We start from the raw sequence: 23,991 nt of genomic DNA on the forward strand, positions 1-23,991 counted from the left end.
CCATTATCCAAAAGGTGACAAATGACAACTAAACTTCCAGGATGCTCATTGCATCACCACTCCTCTACAGCTGGTTCCATAGAAGCATGGAGTGTCCACCAACATACCTGCTACCACCCACAAGGCCGCATCCTCCTACCCACCCAGCATGGTAGAGACACAGGGATTGTGACATAAGCAAATACCCTCAGACTGATATATGTAAATGCCAGCCTACGAGCTTCCTGGTAGGGACACCAGCTGTGAAGGCCTCATAACAGCCAACTTCTTGCAACTCTCAAGCTGACGGCCTCACGCAGGGGAGGAAGGACTCCTCCACTGGAGAACTGATAGCAGTATTCTGGTAGAGGAGGCATCAAGAGCCCTAGGAGGCCAGCGGTAATCATGTAGGCGCCATGGAAACTGCTATGTGCGTTTGCTGTCCATGTTGTACATGGCAGAGATGCTGTCCTCAGTTATGCTCCTGTCTGTGCTGCAAGTTCATCTTCACCTCAGAGCGGAACTGCACCTGCTTCCCCTGCCCTTACAAAGATGAGCGGAACTGCCAGTTCTGCCACTGCACCTGTTCTGAGAGCCCCAACTGCCATTGGTGTTGCTGCTCTTGGGCCAATGATCCCAACTGTAAGTGCTGCTGCACAGCCAGCAGCAATGTTAGGTGCTACTACTATGAGAGTCGCTGCTGCCGCAATACCATCGTCACTTTCCGCAAGGGCCGCCTCAGGAGCGTCCATATCTCGTAAGTGTCAGACACTGGATGTGGGGCCACATTGGCTCATGAAAACTAGGGACCACTTGCCAGCTGTGAAGTCCACAGGGCAGGCCAGTGCGCCTCTGAGTTCATTTCTTTATCTAAAAGAAGGAGCTAAGAATTTTGTAGCAATTAACTGTATCCTAAATGGTCACTATGTATGTAGACCATGAGTTCCAAATCTAAGCACCATTAACTATGAAAATGAGCACTTCACTCCTCTGAACCCCAACTCTCTCATCTGTACAAAATAGTAATAGCTAATAGTTAGTGCTTAAGCAACTTGCCAGGAACTTCATGCATGACCCCAGCTAACCCCTCACCCTAAGTCCACTGTTTCCATGAGGAAACTGAGCCTTTGAGAAGTAAAGTTGTCCCAGGATCACACAGCTGGAAAGATGCAGTCAGGATTGGAACCTAAAATTTGGGATCTTAACTTTAAAATGCTATATTGCAAAATGGAGACAATACCCCCTTCCCATGATATTGTAGATATAAGGATTAATGTACATGCTTTGTAATCTGTATGTGATATAAAAATATAAACTGCTCTTTCTCTTCCTATGAACTCTTAATACCTGCAACATTTAATGGAAAAGTAAGAATTTCTACAGGGCACTTTTGACCCTGAGGATCATATAAATACCCCATACATCCATGAACTCCTACTACCTTGTTTTTCCCATCCAGAAGTCATAGTACTCAGGGTCTCAATTACGCATTTGGAGTACTAACCCTCCATATTAGGTCCTACATTATCCTCACCTGCTCTACCAAACCAGTCTTTTTACGTCACAGATGAGGGGAGTCTGAAGTAGTAAGAGCACACTTCTTAGAAGGGGAAAGATGACATCACCATAAGATGACAGGATTAGAAGAGGCAGAAAAATAGAAGGCAGTTAGAAGGCTTTCAAGCCTGGAAAAGCAATTCTGTAAGCAAAGGTTTGGTGAATTCAGGGGAAAGATATTATCCATCTTGCAATTAAACATTAAGTAGATGCTTAACAAACATAACTCTCCACCCATGACCCTCTCATAGTGTTTGCATAAATAGGAAATCCAGGGATTCTCGATGCAAGTCTAGAAATCCTAAAGCATGGAAAATAGTGTCCACCCTCCTCTCTTAACTACCTCATTTTCTGTGCAGCAGCAGCTGAACCTCTGAGCCCATTTCAACAGGAAAGGGATAAAATTGGTGCTTTAGGAAAATGCCTTAGGCTCAGTAGCTCCCCAACGTTATTGTGCATTGAAGTCACCTGGGGATCTTTTAAAATTACTGATGCCTGATCCCCACCCCCAAAATATTGATTTTATTGGTCTGGGGTACCACCTGAGCATCTGAATTAATTAGAATCAACCCCCGCCTTCAGGTGATTCTAATGTGTAGAACGGCCTGCAGGGGGCTAGGAGGGAAGCCAGGAGATTTGACAGGTGATCCAGCAAGAATCCAGGTGCAAGAACAGGCCTGATTTTGGGAGAGAGGGGGCTGTGCAGAGGAGCAGAGACAGGATATCTCAGCAAGAAGATAAAAGCGCTGGGCTTGATGACTGTTTTGAAATGGAACCATGGCCACTGAATGCCCCATCCGAGCCTAAGGCTTTTGGAGGATGGGCAGGGATGCTACCACAAGTGTTAGGAGGTCAGCTGTGGGTGCTTTTCTTCAATCTAGCCTCTCTCCTGGCTTCTGACCCTCTGCCTCCCCTGTTTCTCATCACCACTTTCTGTTCAGCACCTTGCTTGTCCTGCCTCACTCTGGTCTCATGCATCCCTCTCCATCTTAGTCTTTTTCCCACTTCCTTTTTCACCTCTAACACAGCTACCTAGGCCATTAATACCTGTCTCTTAGCCCTGAGACCTCTTTCTCGTCCTCCAACACCTCCCTCCCCCCTTCTTCTTTCTTTTTTGTGAAAATGCTAGCTCATGAGCTTCCTAGTAGAGATACCTGCTGTGAAGGCCTCATAACAGTCTCTCTTTATATTATACCTCCAGTCCTTACTTTTTTAGCAAACTAAAGTCCATCTGGGCACTACATGGACAATTGACCTGTACCTCCAGGTGATCCCTTAAGGACCCATGCAGGAATCTGGGAAAGCAGAGAGGAAACAGAGCTGAGAACATCGAGGCCAGCATGCCTGGAGTTCCCAGATCCCTAAGGGACAAATTTTCCAGGTGCCTTAATCCACACAGGAAGCATTCTCTGTCACCACAGGGCCACTCCATTCCAATATACTTGGGAAGCACCTGTGACTGTCTGGACTCAGACATAGGGAGTGGGGAAGACAGGGACACATAAGGAATGCAAGAAGACAAAAGTAGAAAGAAACACAGCCACAATGTCAAGATTAGTATCCAAATACTATTATGCAAACAGAGGAGAGAGCAATAGCGGCAAATTGTGTGCCTATTTACACCTCCATTCCCACAGCTAATTCATTTATTTTTATACACTGCATTTGCTGATTGTAAGTTCTTAGAACAGGCACTTGAATTTTACAAGTATGCTTTTACTCCATAGTTCTTACGATTAAATGTATGAAATCAGCCTCAGGCATTAGACAAATGGAGAGCTTTAACACACACAAATGAAACAGTAGAAGCACATACTTTTCACAGACTTGGCCACTATTTTCCTTTACTGTGATTTCTCTCTACTGCAGACATTAGCTGGCTAGTAGCAAAGGGATGTAATTACAGTGGCCACATTTACTGAATGCTTACTATGTACCAGCAGTTAAGCACTTACATGGATTATCTCATTTAGACTTTATAAAAACCTCACAAAGCAAGTAGTATGGTGAGGTTTGATTTATAGTTAAGAAAACTGAACATGAGAGAGGTTTAAAAAAACATCTCAGAAGGTACAACTGTAAAGTGGTGCATTTTATCACACACGCTCTGCCTCTAAAGCCCAGATCCATTACCATTACCTATTGGTCTGGTTGGCAGACCACACAGGTTCTAGGCTTGGTTCAGGTACAGACTTGCTCTGTGTTCCATCTATGTACAATAAATAATGTCAATGTCCTCCAGGGGAAAAAAAAAAAGCCCTAAGAACACACCTGTAGTTGGACAAGATTGTATTTATTGACTCATTGCAACAAGTGAGAATATAAAGCATGGGAAAGTGTAAAGTACCTTGAAAAGTTATTACAGGATTTGAGCTCATGTTAGGTGAGGACACGGGAGTAAATCTATTGAATATTTTAATAAATCTTATCTAGAAGGTGGGAAGAACAGAGTGACCCAAAAGCTGCTGGAAAAAAAAGAAAAAAGAAAAAAAAAAAAAACAGTTTTTTGGTTTAAAAAAATCAACCAGGATAGGGGGATGTTGGGTCATTTTCGTGATTTAGACAACGTTCTTGTCTGAGTCCAAACATTATAAAGTGGCCTTGTTTCTGCTTTGATCCAAAGTCACAGAGTAGCCTTGTCTGATACTGTGTTCTTTGATATTACCGATGTCCAACGGAACACCAAGGCCTAGCTGACAACGCCTGACCAGTCTCTGCGGCTTTTCCCTTGCTTAATAACAGCAAGCAGTTGCAGCACACTGACTGTGTACCATGGACTGCTCTTAGTCCGTACAAGCATTAAACTCAATTTTAATCTTCTCAAGAAACTCTGACATGGGTACTAATTTTATAACAAGGAAATAGGCCGAGAGGTTAACTGGCTTACCTGAGGTCACCCCGCTGAAAAATGGTGGAGACAGGTTGAGAACGCAGGGACCTTGGCACTCAGCTGAGGCTCCTCACCACCACCCTAGACTGCCCCTCAGAAACCAAGAGTTCTTTCAGAGGTAGAGAGGCAGAGCAAGCTCTTGAGCCTGCCTCCTGAAACCCTGCCTTTGCTTCTCCTTTCAGCTCCAAGACTGCCCTGCGCATTGGGAGCAGCGATACCCAGCTGGATGAAGTGAAATCAGTACCAGCCAAAAGCCAGCTGGTGAACCACCTCAATTGCCCCATGTGCAGCCGGCTGCGCCTGCACTCATTCATGCTGCCCTGCAACCACAGCCTGTGTGAGAAGTGCCTGCGGCAGCTGCAGAAGCACGCCGAGGTCACCGAGAATTTCTTCATCCTCATCTGCCCAGTGTGCGACCGCTCGCACTGCATGCCCTACAGCCACAAGATGCAGCTGCCGGAGAACTACCTGCGCGGGCGCCTCACCAAGCGCTACATGCAGCAGCACGGCTACCTCAAGTGGCGCTTTGACCGTTCCTCCGGGCCCATCCTCTGCCAGGTCTGCCGCAATAGGCGCATAGCGTACAAGCGCTGCATCACCTGCCGCCTCAACCTGTGCAACGACTGCCTCAAGGCCTTCCACTCGGATGTGGCCATGCAAGACCACGTCTTTGTGGACACCAGCGCCGAGGAACAGGACGAGAAGATCTGCATCCACCATCCATCCAGCCGCATCATCGAGTACTGCCGCAATGACAACGAATTGCTCTGCACCTTCTGCAAGTTCTCTTTCCACAATGGCCACGACACCATCAGCCTCATCGACGCCTGCTCCGAGAGGGCCGCCTCACTCTTCAGCGCCATCGCCAAGTTCAAAGCAGGTCCTCCCCTTCTCCACTCCTTCAGCCTAACTTCTAGTTCAGGAACACATGGGGAAGATGGCGTGGGGCAATGTGCTAAGTGAGTGCCTTAACAGATTCCACCTAGTGGAGCAATCAAGGCACCAGGAAACACTGTGCTATCCTGCAAGTCACTATCCTGGTGTCCGCTCCTGGTAACCACTACCAGTCACTTAACTTCTCCGTGCCTTGCTTTTCTCACCTATGAAATAGGGGAATAGTAGTGACCCCCTCACTGGATTGCCATGAGGATTAAGTGAGTTACTCTATGTAAAGAATGCAAAAAGTCATATGACAAGTGCATAAAGATTCTATAATCTTGATTATAATCTGCATGTCCTCAGGTCTCATTTTCTCTTTTGGAAAATGAAGACTTTGATCCTATAGTATACTGACGTTCTGTGACGTTCTAAGGTGTTCTGTCACTGTTGGATCGCTTTGGTTTTCCTAAATGTGCAGGGGGAAAGACTTAAGTCAGTGCTGAGAATTATCTCGATGTTAAATTTCCCTCCATGAATTTTTTCCAAAACTTGCAGATGCCAAAGTAAATAAACGGGCAGCAAACATATAACAACAGGGACAATTCATAACTAGCCAATGGTATTCTAGTCAACAGCTTGTTTTTCCTCTGCATTCTTGTTCGTGGTGATTTGGTTGTTTTATATTGTTACATATAATATTGCTTTAAGTGAAATAATATTTCAGTGATGGTTTCAGTGATGGAACCAAGCATAATAATATTTCACAGGATTCAGCAAAGAGCCCATAATTTCTTGTTTCAGTGACAAAACCAAGTATAATCATATTTCACAGGATTCAACAAAGAGCCGCATAATTTCTGGGTATGTCTCTACCTGGTCAGACATTAGAATCCAAAAGATTCCTTTAGTGCCCTTTACCCTCAGGAATAGTTCCTTGTATAAAGGCCAACTTTACTCAGGCCTGTGGAGCACATTTTGTCTAATCTCAATAGTGCTACAGTACAGGCATTAAAATGTCCTCCATGGATAAGCCAACTGTGGTTCAAAAAAATAATTAGGACAGGCAGCTAATAAGTGGCAGATGCAGTCTATTTGACTCCAGTGTCCACCATTAATTCCACAACATTTATTTGACAATCTACTCTGTGCTGAGCAGCGACCAGAATCTGAAGATGAAGAGATTGAAGGGGAGGAAGGGGGAACCACCACCACCATCCATGGTCTGTTTCATTAAGGAGTGGCCTGCAGTCAGTTACCAAAGTGCACCAGATCAACCCAGGCCTTTCCCATTGTCAGATCTGTTAGTTTCCAACATTCAGATAGGCCTATACATTGGGAGGGAGGCAGCTTTTCCTTGAGCTGCACAGAAAGGTCCCACTGGATATAAAGGTGGGTCCAAAACAGGCTTTGCTAATGACCACATCACCCCTGACTTCTCAGCAGCTTCAGGAATACCTCGAGTTTTCTCAATTGCCACATACCTGGAAACATTGCTTGTCAATTGACATTTATTTAATTCTGGAACCACCACCAGGGAATACTTCATATTAAAGGAACCCTGCAGGAGCCACATATTATCAAGAAAATGGTAGAACTGTTGGTTCCAAAAGGGTTTTCTGAAGGTGGGACTCACTGCTTCCCTAGGCCAGGGCTTGTCTGAATTCTTTGGCCAAGCATGGCAAGGGTGCTGCTCTCTACAGCCTACTGTGCCTTCCATCCCTCTGTAGGGAACCTTGTCCTTAATACATGTGAAACTTACAATAGTTTTCTGAGTCCAGGGCACCTAAAAGTCAGACAACAAAGCTCAATTCTAGGTGGGAGGAAAATGCCTGTCCAAATTCCAAGGAACCCAGCAGTTGGAAAGGGAAAAAGGGATAATAGGTAAATTAGATATTAGCTATAAGTAAATAATTTAACCTTTCATCCTTGACGAAGAAAGAAACAGACACACAACATTTTTTTAACCAGGGTTCAAACTTGTTCGTGAGCACTTGATTCACTTTTCTGGGAGGTACCATAAATTGGCATTCTAAACAGATCTCCGTGTTATTCAAAAGCAAGTGATCTGGGAATACACATTGAGAAACTTGGGGACCTAGAGAGAAGATCCATTTTAGAAGCTTTACTAAAAACTGATGCCCCTGTCCCATCCACACAGAGGTGCAGGCTCAGCAAGACGGACTTTTAAAAAACTCCTCATGTGATTCTATGGTGCAGGCAAGGTTGAGAACCACTGGAATAAAGGGAGCTCAAAAGTTTAGGTCCCTGCCACTCAAAGTGTGGTTCGAGGACCAGTAGCATCGGCATCACCTGAGAGCTTGTTAGCAATGCAGAATCTCAGGACCCACCCCAGGCCTAGTGCACCAGAATCTGCATCTTTAACATGATCCCAGGAGATTCTCTGGGTTAGATTCTAAACCTCACTGCACACTGCCTTGCCTGGCTTCCTGAGCCCCAATACAGGCCCATTGATTCAGAATCTTAGTAGATGAGTCCAAGGGAAGAGGTTTTTTTTAACACTCTTTCAGGTTAATCTGGTGCTCACAGAGGGCTGAGAGCCACAGCTGAAGCGATTAAGAACCTAGTTTGGAGCTAGACAAATAGAATTAGGGACAGAGCCTAGTTTCTCCCATTTACCTGATGTGTAACACTGTGTAGTCACTTCACTTCCCTGGGCCTCAAGCTTTTTCATCTGTAAGTGGAAACAATATCTTCCTTATAAGAAGATATATGTGATATATAATAACATATGGATCTGGTCCATAAAAAGTGTTTAATAAATAGCAACTAATTTTAAGTGTATTACCTAAAAAGAGAGCTTGATTTGACTTCGTTTAAAATCAGCTCTTGCAGAGCTTTCATATTTGTAGAAGTTTGGGATGGGACATTTCTGGCTTCCTCTGTCTTTTTTCTCCTCCTGGAGATGCCTTTTTCCCCTCATCTAAGAAATTTTTATCCTGCTTCTCAGGACTTTGCCCTACATAAGCCTAATTAATCCCTCATACAGGAAGAAATTTCCTATCCAAGTATCTTTAACAGTAGGTAACTATTGAATAGTCAAAGAAAATAATGCACAAAGTAGAATTCTGGCTGCCATAGTCACAGTGCATTGGGGAGGGCAAGAAGCACTTCTCAGCACTGAAATCGCACCCTAGTAGTTTCCCTTTCAGTCTCACCTGCATCACCTCATCTTTTCTGAGCCACTGTGAGAAAGGAGATGGCAAGAAAACAGTGGGGCTTCAGGGAGTTAGCCAGAGAGTGACACTGCTGGCATTCACCAATGAGATGTTAGAAGACAGGAAAGAATGGCTTTTACTCAACAAATACATTTGCTCACCTCTACACACCATAGTCATAGTGGTAATGTGGTCCCTGTTCGCATGATCTGACAGAACTCTAGGGTTTCCCATACTCAAGTGCACACCCTTGTTATAATGACCACCACTCACAGAAGTCCAGCTTCCTATGAACCAGGATAGTGTTATGAACCAAGTCCAAAAATAGCTAGTCATCCCTACTTCTGAGTAAAATTTGGTGAGGATTATTGCCCATCAATTCACTGAAGAGTTTACCTTCATGAGAAGAATCTTATCTGTAGAAGATTGACATTCTTCTAACGGCCACAGAAGGTTGATATTCTTCAAATTGCTCCTTAATGCCTCAAATCCTCTAAAGCTAACAAAGGTATTCATTTCACCTTTCACATAAAGCCCATTTCACAGATAGAGATGTGCCACATGCTCACCCTGCTATAGCATCCTTCAATTATAGTATCTTTGGATTTATTCATAACTTGAGCACAGATGCCCTCTCATAATCACATCCATATCCTTAGTGCCTAAAAGATACATGGCATGTAACAGGACTCCAGTAAATGTTTGTTGAATGACTGAGTGAACTTAAAATCCAAATACCATATGAGGGGCACAAGATAAACTGGTTTTCCTTGAAGTGTGACAGCAGACTCTTTTTTGAAAGCAGTGGGGGAAAGGCAAAGAGAAGTGACATAGCTGAACCACAAGACAAACAAAGGGGGGAAAGGGCATGTAAGAGAGCCACCTCAATGAAGGGAAGCTTTGCTAATTTCCCACTGTTGTATAGGGCTGGAGGCTTAGCGAATGATGCAAGACAACCTTTAGAAGTAGTCAGCAGAAACTTAGTTCTTCCTCTCACCATTGCAAAAGCTTAGGTTTCTGACAGGGAAAAGCAGGCACCAGTCACTTTGTGACTTCACCTCTTCTCAAGTCCAACTTGCAGACAATTGAAATCTGGTAAAAACCAATATCAAGGGTGGGCTTGAACTTCCAGTCTCAGACCCAAGGCCATAGGGATTACTGTTACAAGATAGAAATATCCCAGGGAAGGATCAGAGGGAGAAGAAGGGGAAGGTGTACTAAGGAGGCCAAATTCATTTCATAAACCTATTCTAGCCTGTTTCAGCCCAACTACAAGTGCCTTCCCTCCCTCTTCATTCACCTCCTTGGAGCCTAGGGTAATTTGTTCTAGCTTGCTACTGGCTTTGACACCTGGGGAGACGAAAATTTTAAAAGTAACTAACTTGGCATTTTTGCAGTCCGATATGAAATTGATAATGACCTAATGGAATTCAACATCTTAAAAAACAGCTTTAAAGCTGACAAGGAGGCAAAGCGAAAAGAGATCAGAAATGGCTTTCTCAAGTTGCGCAGCATTCTTCAGGAGAAAGAGAAGATCATCATGGAGCAGATAGAGAATCTAGAAGTGTCCAGGCAGAAGGAAATTGAAAAATATGTGTATGTTACAACCATGAAAGTGAACGAGATGGATGGTCTGATCGCCTACTCCAAGGAAGCCCTGAAGGAGACTGGCCAGGTGGCATTCCTGCAGTCGGCCAAGATCCTGGTGGACCAGATTGAGGATGGCATCCAGACCACCTACAGGCCTGACCCACAGCTCCGGCTACACTCAATAAACTGCATGCCCTTGGACTTTGTTGAAATTTCCAGTGCCATCCATGAGCTCTTCCCCACAGGGCCCAAGAAGGTATGCTCCTCAGGGGACTCACTGCCCTCCCCCTACCCTGTGCACTCAGAAACAATGATTGCCAGGAAGGTCACTTTCAGCACCCACAGCCTCGGCAACCAGCAGATATACCAGCGAAGCTCCTCCATCTTATCCTTCAGCAACACTGAGGAGAAGGCCAAGGTGGGTCTGGAGGCCTGTGGGAGAGCCCAGTCAGCCACCCCCGCCAAACCCACAGATGGTCTCTACACCTACTGGTGTGCTGGAGCAGACAGCCAGTCTGTACAGAACAGCAGCAGCTTCCACAACTGGTACTCATTCAACGATGGCTCTGTGAAGACCCCGGGCCCAATTGTTATTTACCAGACTCTGGTGTACCCAAGAGCTGCCAAGGTAAGAAAAGTTCTGGGCCCAGTGGGGAAGGTGGGAGGGTTTGGGGTACAGAGTAGAAGTCAGTAGTCAGGAAAAGTTGCACTTATCTCTTTGACCTCTAGGATCTGGTCACTCAAATCTGCTCCTCTAGACTCTTTGTGGTCATCCCATTCAAAAGGGATAAGTTCCGGGAATCTTAAGTAACCCAAGATTAGCTTAAACCAAACAGTCAATATATTTAACTTATAGTCGTAAATATATCTGAAAGCCCTACCTCCACTGCAAAGGCAACTTCTCAACTGAAAGAGAACCCTATTTGGGAACCAAAGTAATTTGAAGACACTACTTGGCAGTGTAATGTTTCCCAAAGGAAAGCCTGTAATAGAGACAGCACAGAAATTGGAGTTACAAATGCAGGCTCCATTACCTACCAGCTGTTTCCTCTAAATTGCTACCTTTCCTAAAGCAAATATCCAGACTCTCTATGATTTGGAAAAATTGGGAGGATCATCCCCAATGAAATTTCAACTCTTCTGAGATTCAACCCGCCTTGAAGGCAGAGAGTGAAGAGTGGGGTCTCTCACAGATCTCTATAAGCGCCATTGCCTGGCTTCAAGGAACATGACTTCCCTTTGACCCTCTTGACCTAACATGAACAACATGAACAAATGACCTTTTCTTTAACATACCTTTCAAATCTAGTTGAACCCACATTGAATTGTTTGTAGAACACTTTATTAAGGTTTATGGAGGAAAAAAATTAACGTGCAATGAAATATTCTATTTGAGTTCCTCTTTCCTCCTCTTGGATTTTTTTCTAGAGTCAGCCCATGTCCTGCTCCCACGTGGCAGAGTTCATCTTTTGTCTCTCATAATCTGAGAACACTCCCAAAGACTTTTAGATCCTTGAGTTCTAAACTAGCAGTTCTCAAACATCGATGTGCACCTGGGGATCTTGTTAAAATGCAGATTCTATTTTAATAGGTTTCAATGGGGCCTGAGATTCAGGTTATCACAAACTTCCAGGTGCTGCCAATGCTGCTGTCTACAGCCCACACTTTATTATTAAGGATCTAAAAAATGAAGGCCAGACACAGACCAAGCTCTACTTTTCCATTCTCCTGACACATCATAATCTATGTTTTGTTGTCTATAACTGACACAAAGAACAACCCATACTTTGCAAGATAGAACATTCCATGGGCTATTGACATAATGAAGTGTTTCTGCCCTTCACATAAGCAATGCCCATAACTGAGCAGCTGAACTACATTTCCAAATGATACTAGATCAGCAAGGCCTATAGTGTATGCTTATTACCTCAGGGATAGCACTGGGTCTCATCTCCTGACCAACTCAGACCTCTTGAGAAGTTGGCAGGCTCTTGCTATGGAGCCAGAGAATTGGTAGTATCTGCTCTATACCTGGGCATGGAAAACAGTCACCCCATGCCACCTATTAGTCACCCCTGATGAGCTCAAAAAAGGGACCTATGCAAAACAACTCAGTCAAGTCATTTGCTGTCAAAAGAGGACACCTAAACCTATTTCCAGATAGTGATATTCGATTTTAAAATATCATTGATTCATATTTTAGGATAATGGAATGGACTTCATACAGGAATCATAGTGCTTAGCAATGCAGAAGATTAAGTCTATGTTAACATCACTCTCAAATCTTTAGGATTTTAGCATGGAAAATATTCTAAAACTTAATGTTGTAACTTTTCAATATGTACAGTTAATATCCTAGAGATTTTTTAAACTCAATTTTAGTTCTAGGAATCTCTTCCAAGAAAATTCTTAAAAATTCAGACAAATATTTATGCCCAACAGTATTTATTACAGCATTTATTAGAGTATAAAATTAGAAACAACCTAAATGTTCAACCATAGAAGGATTAAATTATTTCGGGAGAAATTTTAAAGATGGTAGTTTACCGAATTTTTAATGATTTAGGAAAACATACAACATAAGTAAAAGAAAATAGAAATCAAAGCAACATAATCCAAGTTATATACATATATGTTTGTGTGTGTGTGTGTTCTGAAATTGCAAAGAAATAATAATGAATTAACTGAACTGTGAGATTACGAGTGATGTTTATTTTCTTCCCCTCTATTTTTCAGTATTTTTCAAGCAGGAGGACAATTGTCACCTCCACGTTGGCTGACAGTAACAGTCACAAACCTTCTGTTTGTGAAACTCATCACAAGCATCATGCCAGGCCTCATCACACAGCCTTTCAAGACTTATGCATAGTCTAATTAAAAGTCTTCGGCAGCTACAGGGGATAGGGTCAGCTTAAACTCACCCCACAGATAGTCAACATCACAAATCTTTAATGGAAAGAAAACTGAATGATGTATACTAGTACCACACCAGTATGTTCATTTCTTCCATAGGTTTACTGGACATGTCCAACAGAAGACGTGGACTCTTTTGAGATGGAATTCTATGAAGTCATTACTTCCCCTCCTAACAACGTACAAATGGAGCTCTGCGGACAAATTCGGGACATAATGCAGCAGAATCTGGAGCTGCACAACCTGACCCCCAACACAGAATACGTGTTTAAAGTTAGAGCCATCAATGATAATGGTCCTGGGCAATGGAGTGATATCTGCAAGGTACTGTGTACATTATTTCTCCGATTTTTTTTTTCTATGATAGGTTCTGGATGAGACCCTGTTAAGATGATCATGAGATTATAGAACTCACCATGGGACTCTTCCTCTAAGCACAGAACATTTGTTAACTTGAGGCCAAAGAGAGGGCTGCTGGCCTCAACCAGACTTCGCAGATGAAGCCTGAGAATTGTTCTATTTGATTCAAAAACATTTGTTCTAGGCATTGTGTAGAGATGTAGAGATTCAGAGGAAAATAAACATAATCCCTGCCTTCAAGGTGCTCAGGGTCCATAAAAAAATAAGTGTTGTGTGAGAAGGATATGAAATGATTGTGGTATGAGAAAGATAAAAATGAGGTGCTATTCTCAGGCAAGGATGGGGTGCCAGATTTAACAAATAAAAATATAGGATGCCCAATTAAATTTGAATTTCTGGCACACAATAATTTTTATAAAATATGTCCAGTGCAATATTTAGGACCTATTTATACTAAAAACAATTGTTCATCTGAAAGTTGAGAAACTGCCACTAAGCAGGTCAGTGTGGGTTCCAAAAAAGAAAAGACAAAATTATTCCTATCTTCTTTGTGATCCAAGACTGATTCTTCTTTATATCTCCAGGGAATACACATTCATGAATATAATTTTACTGATATTAAAAGGAGAAAGAGAATAAAAATACCAAGACTGCCCAGAGCTGCTCTCTTACCATATAACCATAAGGATGTTCTTTGGAATCAGGGTCGATTATGTCTTAATCAAGAATTCTTTAGAAGCAAAAAAAAAAAATCCATTCATTTCAGCTTTTGAAAAGATAAATTTATGACAAAGATAGAGACCACTCCTAGGATATGCATCTGATCTGATACCCAAGGGAACTAGAGAGTTGTCAGTTTCTCTCCCTCTCTCTCTCTCTCTCTTCTCTTCGTCTCTCCCTGCTTCCTTCTCTCTCTCACTCTCTCATTCTCTTTGCTTCTCTCTGGATCTGCACCATTTTTGGCTAGCCCTTAGTTTCTGCTCCCTAAAATTCAGCTTGTATATGGTTTTGAATTGTCATGGCCCAACCTCTGTGTGACCTTAAAGCTCCAATGCCCAACAGCATCTGACCAACCATACTGTCTTTGTTTCCTTAGTCAAATGTTCAAGGAAAAGAATCCAACTGGTTGCTACCTCTAGTAATAAAGGCAAAGCAGGAGTAAGGGTGGTCAGTATACCAATATCAAATCTCCTAGGGTGGGACTACTCATCCTGGTTGCCAGCCCCCGGGGGGGCATGCTCTGCCTCAGAGTCCAGCACCCATGGACACACACACACACAGAGAGAGAGAGAGAGAGAGAGAGAGAGAGAGAGAGAGGTCAAACCTGGCACAGGAAGGGCGTGGGATGGGGAAGTCTGCTAGTCACTCCTCCTGCCAGCCTCCAGCCAATTACACTGCTGCTCAGTTGCCCCAAAGTCCTTCTCATTCTTGATACCCTTCTCTTCAGAGCATGGAATGGGAATGCCCATGGCTGCCCCACATCCGCATGTCTTCTTGACTATGGATTTTTCCTTCCTTCTAATCCCATCTGCCTTCTCAGTTTTTAGGAATTCCTCAAAATTGTCTTGCCCATGAAGGGCACTCAGTGCTGTTGCTAAATACATATATATATAATTTTCAGATGCCAGGGAAGGAACAGGTGGAGATACCAAAGTATGTCATCAGTCACCACCTCAGTCCCTCTTGGCTTTTCTTAGGTAGAGGTTTTTGTCGCCCTCTGAAACTATGGACTCCTTGAGAACAAAATTCACATCTAATTCATGGTTCTTTCTCCCACAGTGCTTACCACAGCACTTTGCATATAGCAGGTTCTTAATGGTTATTGAATGAGTATATGAGTGAAAATGTGACCAAATAAATGAACATATAAAGAATGTCTAAATTAAAGAGCGAAGAAATAAATTGATAAATAAAATTAATAATTACAAAGTACCATAAGATGCCTGAAAGCTGTTAAGTGTTTTATACAATCAGTCAAGAAATAGCATTCCCCTTGAAACTGTGTTTATGTGATTAATTTGCCCTCCCTGTAACAGAAGGAAATGCATTCCAGTCCCTTTCTTTTTTACACAATATCTAAATGAGCAGAGCCCTAATTAATGAGGTTTTCTGAAAGCTTCATTTTTATCTGACTTGAGGAGCTGCAATATAGATTTTTCCTTCAGAAGCAATTCTTCCTCCCTTCTTTGTGATTATATTAGCATTCCAGAGGAAAGACTGGTTTCCTTAACATTTGTCATGATTTGCATAAGTAAAGCCTTCAATACCAAATGAAAATAAGATGTGTGTTTGAATGACATTTATAAAGTTTCATAAAAGTAATGACTTCATTTCTTTCCTATAAAATCAAAATTTTTTCGTTGGCATCAGTTCTATGCAGGTATTCCTGAAAGGTTTCACTTAAAATGTTGCAATGAGGCAGCAGAATCATTTCTTATTCAAAATATATATTCCTATCACATGTATTTTTGTTTTAAAAAGTGAAATAACACCTTTTATGTTTTATTTGCATAATCTAGGACTTGGTTTTTAAGAGATGTATTTGGTGTATAATACATGCAGCAAGAAAACTAACTTTAATCATTTTGAAAGCTCCCTTTTGAAAGTCATCTTTATGTCAGATGGGGTATATTCACTATCACTAATCATCCCAGCCACCGGGAAAGGAGGGAGTGATTGCTTCCATTTTACAGATAAGAAAAATGAGGCTGTAAGAAGCAAAGTGGCCTCATGGAAGGAAGCAAAGTGTCAGGCCTCATGGAAGGACGAGGTGAGTGGACACCTTGGTCCGCATCCAAGCCCACAGCCCTTTCTTCCCCCATACCACAATCAGATGGAACTAAGTCTGGAACAGGGTAGGCTCAGCCCTGGGGACATAGTACTTTACTCTGGGAGAATGATGTCAAAGCCAACAGCAGGGAGGGCTGAACTTTTATTTTTTGAAAGTCAACATTATGCATTGAAAAGAGCATTGTATTTGGTCTTGTGTGCCTGGATTCAAGTCCCAACTCCACTAGCTGCAAGTCCATGAGGATAGGTGTTGGTCTTACACACCCTTCTGTGCCCATTGTCCCTAACTGAAAGCTTCTAACGTCAAAGAGCCTAACTAGTATTTTTGAAGGGTAGAGAAATGTGTTTTTAGGTAAGTCATGTACGTGTTGACCTCAGTTTCTTCTCCTGCTCTTCCTCTGGTCCTCAATATATCTGTTGACCATCATTCCCATTTCTGAAAACAGTCTCCTTAGTTTGACTCACTGTCCTCCTCTGACTTTATATCTCAGCTGACTTCCATGAAAGCTTCCCACAACAAATCTAACTGCCCATCTGTGTTTTAGTTTCCTATTGTTGTTGTAACAAATTAGTAGTTTAAATAATACAAATTATTTATTTCCTTACAATTCTGAAGAAGTCCAAATGCGTTTCACTGGGTAAAATCTGTGTCCGCCGTATTGTGTTCCTTCTGGAGGACCTGAGGGAGAATACATTTCCTTGCTTTTTTCCAGTTTCTAGAAGCCACCCGCATTCCTTTCATGCCCCTTCCTGAATCTTCAAAGCCAGCAATATTGGGCTGAGTCCTCACACTAGCATCTCTCTGGTTCTCTTCCACCTCCATCTTCTACCTTGAAGGTCCCTTGTGATTGCATTGAGCCCACCTGATAATTCAGGCTAGTCTCCCTACCTGAAGACCAGCTGGGCCAGGTGCAGTGGCTCACACTTGTAATCCTAGCACTTTGGGAGGCCGAGGGAGGAGAATCTCTTGAAGCCAGGAGTTTGAGACCAGACTGGGCAACATGGCAAAATCCTGTCTCTACTAAAAATTAAAAAAAAAGTCAGCCGGGTGTGGTGGTGTGTGCCTGTCATCCCAGCTACTCGGGAGGTTGAGGCACGAGACTCACTTAAGTCTGGGAGACAGAGGTTGCAGTGGGCGAAGATCATGCCACTGCACTCCAGCCTGGGTGACAGAGTGAGACTCCAAGTAAAAAAGTAAAAAAGACCAGTTGACTAGCAACCTTAATTCCTCTTTGCTCTGTGTGTAACATAACATATTCAAAGATTCTGGGATTGGGACATGGACATCTCTGGGGTCCATTATTCTGTCTACCACAGTGCGTAAATTGGATGTCCTTGGTGTCTGATGTAGCTCAGGAAGTAGTCCTGCCAGCTGCCCTGAGTCTCTGCAGTGCTGCTGTCTTCCTACTCAGCCTGTGCTCCTGCTGAAACCCCAGCCACACAGCAGGACTGCCTGTCCATCATGAAATTCCCTTCCTGATTTTTCCTCTTCCTGCTGCAGACTCTCAGGGTGAGCCACACACCTTCAAAGATTAGGGTTGGAGGTCATTCAATCTGAATGACCACCAATATTTCACACTCAGAATAACTACCCCAAGCCTACCCGCACAGCCACCCACACACTCATAGTGGCTCTGTGCCCTAAAAGGAAACCAAGATGGTTTGCATTCTTTATCTTCTTAGAATTTATTCTTTTCCAAAGAGCTCCTGACCTTTCATGTAAGTAGAACCCTGTTGGTCCTTCCTTTACTTGCCCTGCAGATAGGCTTGAATCCTGGAACAAGTATAATTTAGGATCATGCTGGACCTGATTTCTTTTTAACCTCATGTACAGAGGTCTGAATTAATTATACACCTCAGTTATGGTCCATCGTTAGCACTGATCTATACAAAGATCTATTCTTATTTATATATTCCCTTTTGTGACATTCATTCTGTTTTATGTGTTCTTCCATGATTTGCATTGTTGTTTTCAATGTGTCATTAATTTACACAATTAGCATTGTGTTACATATCTTACTTTGTCTCTTACCTGTTCTTCTTAAATGTTGTGTTTTTATGTTCCATCCATGTTGTTATGGGCATTTTGTCTTTTATTCCTTATAATACATGATCTTTCAGAATGTGCATTTGTTCACCGCATGTTACCTCTCTATTTCAGGCAGGATGGACACCCAGGTGACCTCCAATAATGCTGTGGTGAACAGCCTTATATATGACACCTTATGGACACGATAGGGGTGTAAGGGTTCTCTGAGTTATTGATCAGTTTGCTAAGGCTTCCATAAGAAAATGCCACAGACTAGGTGGCTTAAACAAAAATTAGTTTTTGCACAGTTCTCGAGGCCGGAAGTCCAAGATCAAAATGTTGGCAGGGTTGGTTTCTCCTGAGACCTCTCTCCTTGGTTCACAGATGGTCACCTTCTCACTGTGTTCTCACATAGTCCTTCCTCTGTGCACATGCATTGTGATATCTCTCTGTGTTTAAATTTCCTTTTCTTATAAAGACAAAAGTTAGGTTGGATTAGGGTCCACTTTAATGGCCTCATTTTAATTAAATCACCTCTTTAAAGGCCCTATCTCCAAATACAGTCACACTCTAAGTACTGGGGGTTAGGGCTTCAACATATAAATTTGGGGTCAGGTGCAATTCACCCCATATTAGATACATATTATGAGTGAAATTTCTAGGCCATTGACATGGGGATACTTAATTTGACCACATCCATGTACACTTCCATAAGGAGTAGATTAGAGCTACTATACCCTAGGCCCCACCTACATTTAGCAAGATCCAACTTTCTATTATTTTGCTAGCCCAATAGGTATAAAATGATATGTCCTTATTATTTTAAATTTAATTTTATATTTTTGTTAGTTTTCAGGATTTTCTTTTCTGTAAAGGACCTGTTGATATCCTTCGCCCAATTTTCTATTGCATTTTTCTTTTTCTAAGTGATTTATAGGATGTCCTTATATATTCTAGGTAGTGGTTTTAGACATTGCTATTATCTTCTCTTCTGACATTTGCCTATCAGCTTTGTTCATAGTGTACTTCATAAAATAGCAGAAATATTTAATTTTGGTATAATCAAAATCATCAATTATTTTTTCCTTATGGCTTAACCTTTTGAAGTTTTATTTAAAAAGTCCTTTCTTAGGATTAGATCACAAAGATAACCTTCTATATATTCTTTTATTAAATTTACAGTTTCACCTTTCAAATTTAGCTATTTAATCCGTTCAGACTCTGCCTTTGTATGTATCAAATGTATGTATGTACTCTGCCTATGTAGTCTTAGGTAGGGATGTTCTTTTCCACCAAGTAGTGAACCAGTTTTCCCAATACCATCTACCAAGCAATGTCTATTCTTAATATTTATACAATGGCAATGCCACTTTTATATTCAGTTTCGATATATTTAGGGATATGTCTCTGAGCACTCTATTACATGCCACGGGTCTATATTCCTGCTCTTATATCAATACCATACTTGCTTTATTAGTTTTGAACCTCAGCTTTCTGCCATGTCTATATGAACTGCTAAGGTAAGTATGCACATTACCCTTCTTTCTTTTTTAGAAATTATTTAGCTAGTCATAGAAATATATTTCTTCATATACATTTTGGAGTAACTTGAATTCTTAGAAAACATTCAGATAGAATTTATTCAGAAGGCATTGTGTTTCTAAATTAATTTGGAAACAAATGGTATTTTTGTAATATGTTTGAACATTTACTCAAACCATAGTCTATGTTCTTTACTGGGGTGTTTAAGTTTTCCTACATACGTACATGTATTCCTGGTTAAACTAGATTGTTTAGAGATCTAACATGCAGCATGAGGACTACAATTAGTAATATTGTATTGATAGAAAATTTGTTAAGATTTTAGGTACTCTTTTCACACACACACAAAAAGGTAACTATGTGAGATGATGGGCATGCTAATTTACTTGCCTGTAGTAATTATTTTACTTTGTATACATATGTCAAAACATCATTTTGTATACCATAAATAAATAAACCAAATAGTTTACAGACTGTTGATATTATGAATATTATTTTATTATATTTTCTAATAGATTACCAGTTTAGAATAAAGACTATTTCTGTTTGTAGGGTAATCTTGATTCCAGCAGTCTCAAAAACTCTCTTACTATTCTGAGAGCCAATCTGCTATTTCTGCTTTTTTTTCCAGGCATATGATCCTATCTCCTATAAAGAATGATGGTTTTATCTGTTTACTTACAATTCTTGCAACTCTATTTCTTTTTCTTTCCTTATGACTTTGGCCAGAACCTTGAGTCATACATAAAAGTGTGGCAGTGTTAGTAGATATCCTTGTCTTATTCCTGATATTAACATTTCTCCATTGAGTTATTTTTATTTAGTTTGTATGGTATATAATCCTTATTAAGTTAAGGATAATTACTTCTACTTCTAAGTTTCTGAGAAATAGGTACTTATTAAGTTTTTTGCATTATTTGAGGTAATTACATGATTTTTCTCCTTCAGGCCATTATTCATGAAGTGAATTACATTGATTGATTTTTCTGATACTAAATTCCACTTCCATTCATGGAATAAATCCTGTGTGTTCATGATGTATTACTTTTTAATACAGTTGACTTCGGTTAGCTCATATTTTATTTTGGATTATTGCATCTATAATTATAAGGGAATTAGACTCAATTTTTGCTTATATTGTTTTTATCTGGTTCTGGAATCAATATATCACAAGCTTCATAAAAAGAGCTGGGAAAATTTTGCTCTTCTAGTTTCTAGAATAACTCTTTCTTAAGAGTTTGGTAGAATTCATCTGAAAAGCAATATGAGCCTGGGACATTTGGGGCAGGGAAGAGATGTCAACTATCATTTCAATTTCTTTAATATTCCAAGTTTTGTTTTTCTGTTTCTTCTGTCCTCCTTTCTACCTGATTCCCTTGTTCATAGACACACCTCAATTCTCACTGCTCCATTCACATCACATACAGTTTTTATCTTTGAAGATTCTGACTATACTTTAAAGCAAAACCTCAATCTCCTATTTATGAGTTAATTCCTAGCCCCTCATAACACCATTCCATCTTCCTCATGCCCTCTGATAATTCTGTGTGTATCTTAGACATTATTTATACTACTTTTATCAGGATTATCTCTATGCATTATTTCCATTTCTATTCAGCAATGGATAATCTAATATCATGTATATAATATGACCTTTGCCTTGCATGCAGCCCTGTTTTCTCTAAAACCAAAAATTTTGTAAAAGTAGACAGCATAATGCTAATAAGGGTCTGGCTTCTTTGTTTTTGCCCTTTCCCTTTATATACAAATATAGAAGGTTAAAAGCTTTGTACATAGAGACTTGTGCCTGTATAAACATTCCTCTTCACTATCCAAACCTCACCCCCATTCTATCTCAAGTCCTCATTCACCTCAGTAGAACCCATTGATCCAGTGGACTGTCTCATCTCTGGGTCTCAACCTCACTCCATAAATGTTTGGGGGGAAGGAATGGGAATGCTGCCAGACCGACTAGTGAAGAAACCCAGTATCTTCAAGGTAAGACATGGAGGGCAACATCTAAGCTAACTTGGTGAGATTTCTAGGAGGGTTCTTCTTACCCCTCGTGCCCAGTACAGTCTTTCTTTTTCAGGTAGCACTGACCATTCACTGTGATTAAAGATAGTATGAAATGTTTCTGCTAGCATCAAAGGAAAACAATTCACAGATTTACAAATTATAGTTCTATTCACTGTTCATCTACTTCTCTAAGAATCTTCTCTTTTCCATAACTAGTGTTGGGACTACAGAGATGAAATACTGTCATTTCCCCCACACCCCAATCAAGGTGCTCATGTTCTGGTAAGAAAATCAGACACATTAGCTGAAACTTAACAACTGATAAGAGCTGTGACAGAACCAAGTTCTAATGACTGAGGAAGGATACAGGGGATCCTCTATGGTGAAGCTCACCTGCGGTCCAGCCCCCTCACTGTCATCAGCACTCAGTCACATGAGCTACCCTAAAAGGAAGTAGGATCTGACCTGTGGAATCACAATCCCAGCACACTGTAGCTGTGGGGCTTTGGGAAAGCTGCCTGGTCCTTCTGAGCCTCAGCTTCTTCGTCTATAAAGTGGTGCCAACAGCACTGGCCTCATGTGGTTGTCATGAGGAGTTAATGAAATGATGTGTGTAGTGTCTGGCATGCAGAAGGGCCCAGGCTACTGGGAGCTTTTGTCTATTGGGTGCCATGACTCTTTGCTTCTGATTGCAGGTGGTAACACCAGATGGACATGGGAGGAACCGAGCTAAGTGGGGCCTGCTGAAGAATATCCAGTCTGCCCTCCAGAAGCACTTCTGAGCCCCTTCAGAGCAGGAAGCAACCTCAGACTCATCACAAAGTAGACATATATACACACACATATGTATGTATATTTTTCTCACCACATTCTTCAAGGAGGTTGTAGACAAATGTTTCCGTGACCTCTCAGCTTTCCAACAGTAATCTTGTAAGAGCTAATAAAAGGAAATACCTGACATGGCTTGCTGTTTGTTCAGTGACAGCTATTCGTTATGATGGCAGTAATAAGCAAGACAGTCAGTAAGTCTGTATGTTTCCATCTGCTCAGGTCTAGTCCTAGGCTCAGAATTCTGTGTTGTTTTGTAGGAGCACCACCCAGCTTCTGGATGGTAAAAAGAGCACTGTATTTTGCAGTCAGGACCCCCTCGGTGTGCATTCTAATGCAGGCCTAACTAGCTTTGAGTGTTTGGGCAAGTCGCTGATTGCCGCGGAATTCATTACCTCACCAGGTAGTCTATTTTAAGTAGCCAACATTAAAATGTTTTTCCTAATTATTGAACTTGAATTTGCCTTTTCACAACTTTCAGCCCATGGTCTGAGGTCTACTCTAAGTCATAAGGAATGAGAGCCCTCCCTCTTCTCCTTCTGGACATAGCAAAGGAAGAACGGTAGAATGCCCGGTTAGAGGATCCGCTATGGTCATTTGAAACAAGGCATGGAAGAATGACAAAATCATGTATCAGCTCCAACCTCGCTGAACTGAACTTGGCCTTTCAGACAATATGAAGTCCCTAGAATTTCTTGTCATACAAGGCCCTATCTGCCAGAAATGACCCTCTACTGAACCCCACGCCATTTCTTCCCAGAAAGGACCACCTGTCTTTCAAGACTCAGCTCCACCACTTTCCCCAGTGATCCTCCAAATGAGGATGACACCTTTCTCCCCTGGGTCCCCACTAAGCACAGGGCCCTCCTGTCTCACCCCTATTCCCCATAGAGACACCCATTCCAGCCCTATGATACTTAGGAGCCCTTATTTGCCCTGAGTCTTAGAGCAGAGATGGTGTCTCATTCATCTTCAATCCTCAGTGCTTGGGACAGTGAGGCACACATTACATGTTAGTACCAGGAGGGACACACCACAGCTGAAAGGCTGACACATAGAATGACTCTCCTCTGAACATCCCCAGATGCCACTTTGCACATGAAAGTTTACACACAGAACTGGGACTGCCCATGAAAAGGACCAGGCAGTAACTGGTCTCCATTTCCTCTAACGCCATCCTTTTCAGGAGCTGTGCAACGGGCAGATGTGGTCAGTCCATCTAGCTTCACCAGTAAGACTTCAGCTCTGCAACCCTTTATTTTTCATCACTGCCAGAAAAGGGCTATTCCACTTAGATCACTATGGATCTAAGAGATCCATAGTGAGGATCTTCTGATAATGTGAGAAAATGAAGCCAAGTAGATTCCTGCTCTACCCCCCAGCAATATTACAACAAGGCATACCCCAGGGAGCTTCATTATGATCCTATTACTGTAAAT

General features: G+C 41.8%; 1 protein-coding gene across 1 annotated transcript; it reads left to right on the forward strand.

The window, feature by feature from the left end:
• The first annotated feature begins 189 nt into the window (after positions 1 to 189).
• TRIM42 (tripartite motif containing 42) lies at positions 190 to 22,682 on the forward strand. The gene is made up of 5 exons (XM_050779691.1): positions 190 to 736; positions 4,609 to 5,306; positions 9,879 to 10,699; positions 13,084 to 13,308; positions 22,420 to 22,682. The coding sequence occupies exons 1-5, from the start codon at positions 396 to 398 to the stop codon at positions 22,504 to 22,506; spliced, it is 2,172 nt and encodes a 723-aa protein (XP_050635648.1). The 5' UTR covers positions 190 to 395; the 3' UTR covers positions 22,507 to 22,682.
• The last annotated feature ends 1,309 nt before the right edge of the window (positions 22,683 to 23,991 follow it).

The sequence above is a fragment of the Macaca thibetana genome, chromosome 2 (genome assembly GCF_024542745.1).
Source record: "Macaca thibetana thibetana isolate TM-01 chromosome 2, ASM2454274v1, whole genome shotgun sequence".
In the NCBI taxonomy this organism is placed as follows: domain Eukaryota; kingdom Metazoa; phylum Chordata; class Mammalia; order Primates; family Cercopithecidae; genus Macaca; species Macaca thibetana.

Coding starts and splice junctions, on each gene's coding strand:
- TRIM42 (XM_050779691.1), top strand. CDS start 396: ATGGAAACTGCTATGTGCGTTTGCTGTCCATGTTGTACATGGCAGAGA. Junction 10,700..13,083: donor TGTACCCAAGAGCTGCCAAG/GTAAGAAAAGTT, acceptor TTTCTTCCATAG/GTTTACTGGACATGTCCAAC. Junction 13,309..22,419: donor AATGGAGTGATATCTGCAAG/GTACTGTGTACA, acceptor TTCTGATTGCAG/GTGGTAACACCAGATGGACA.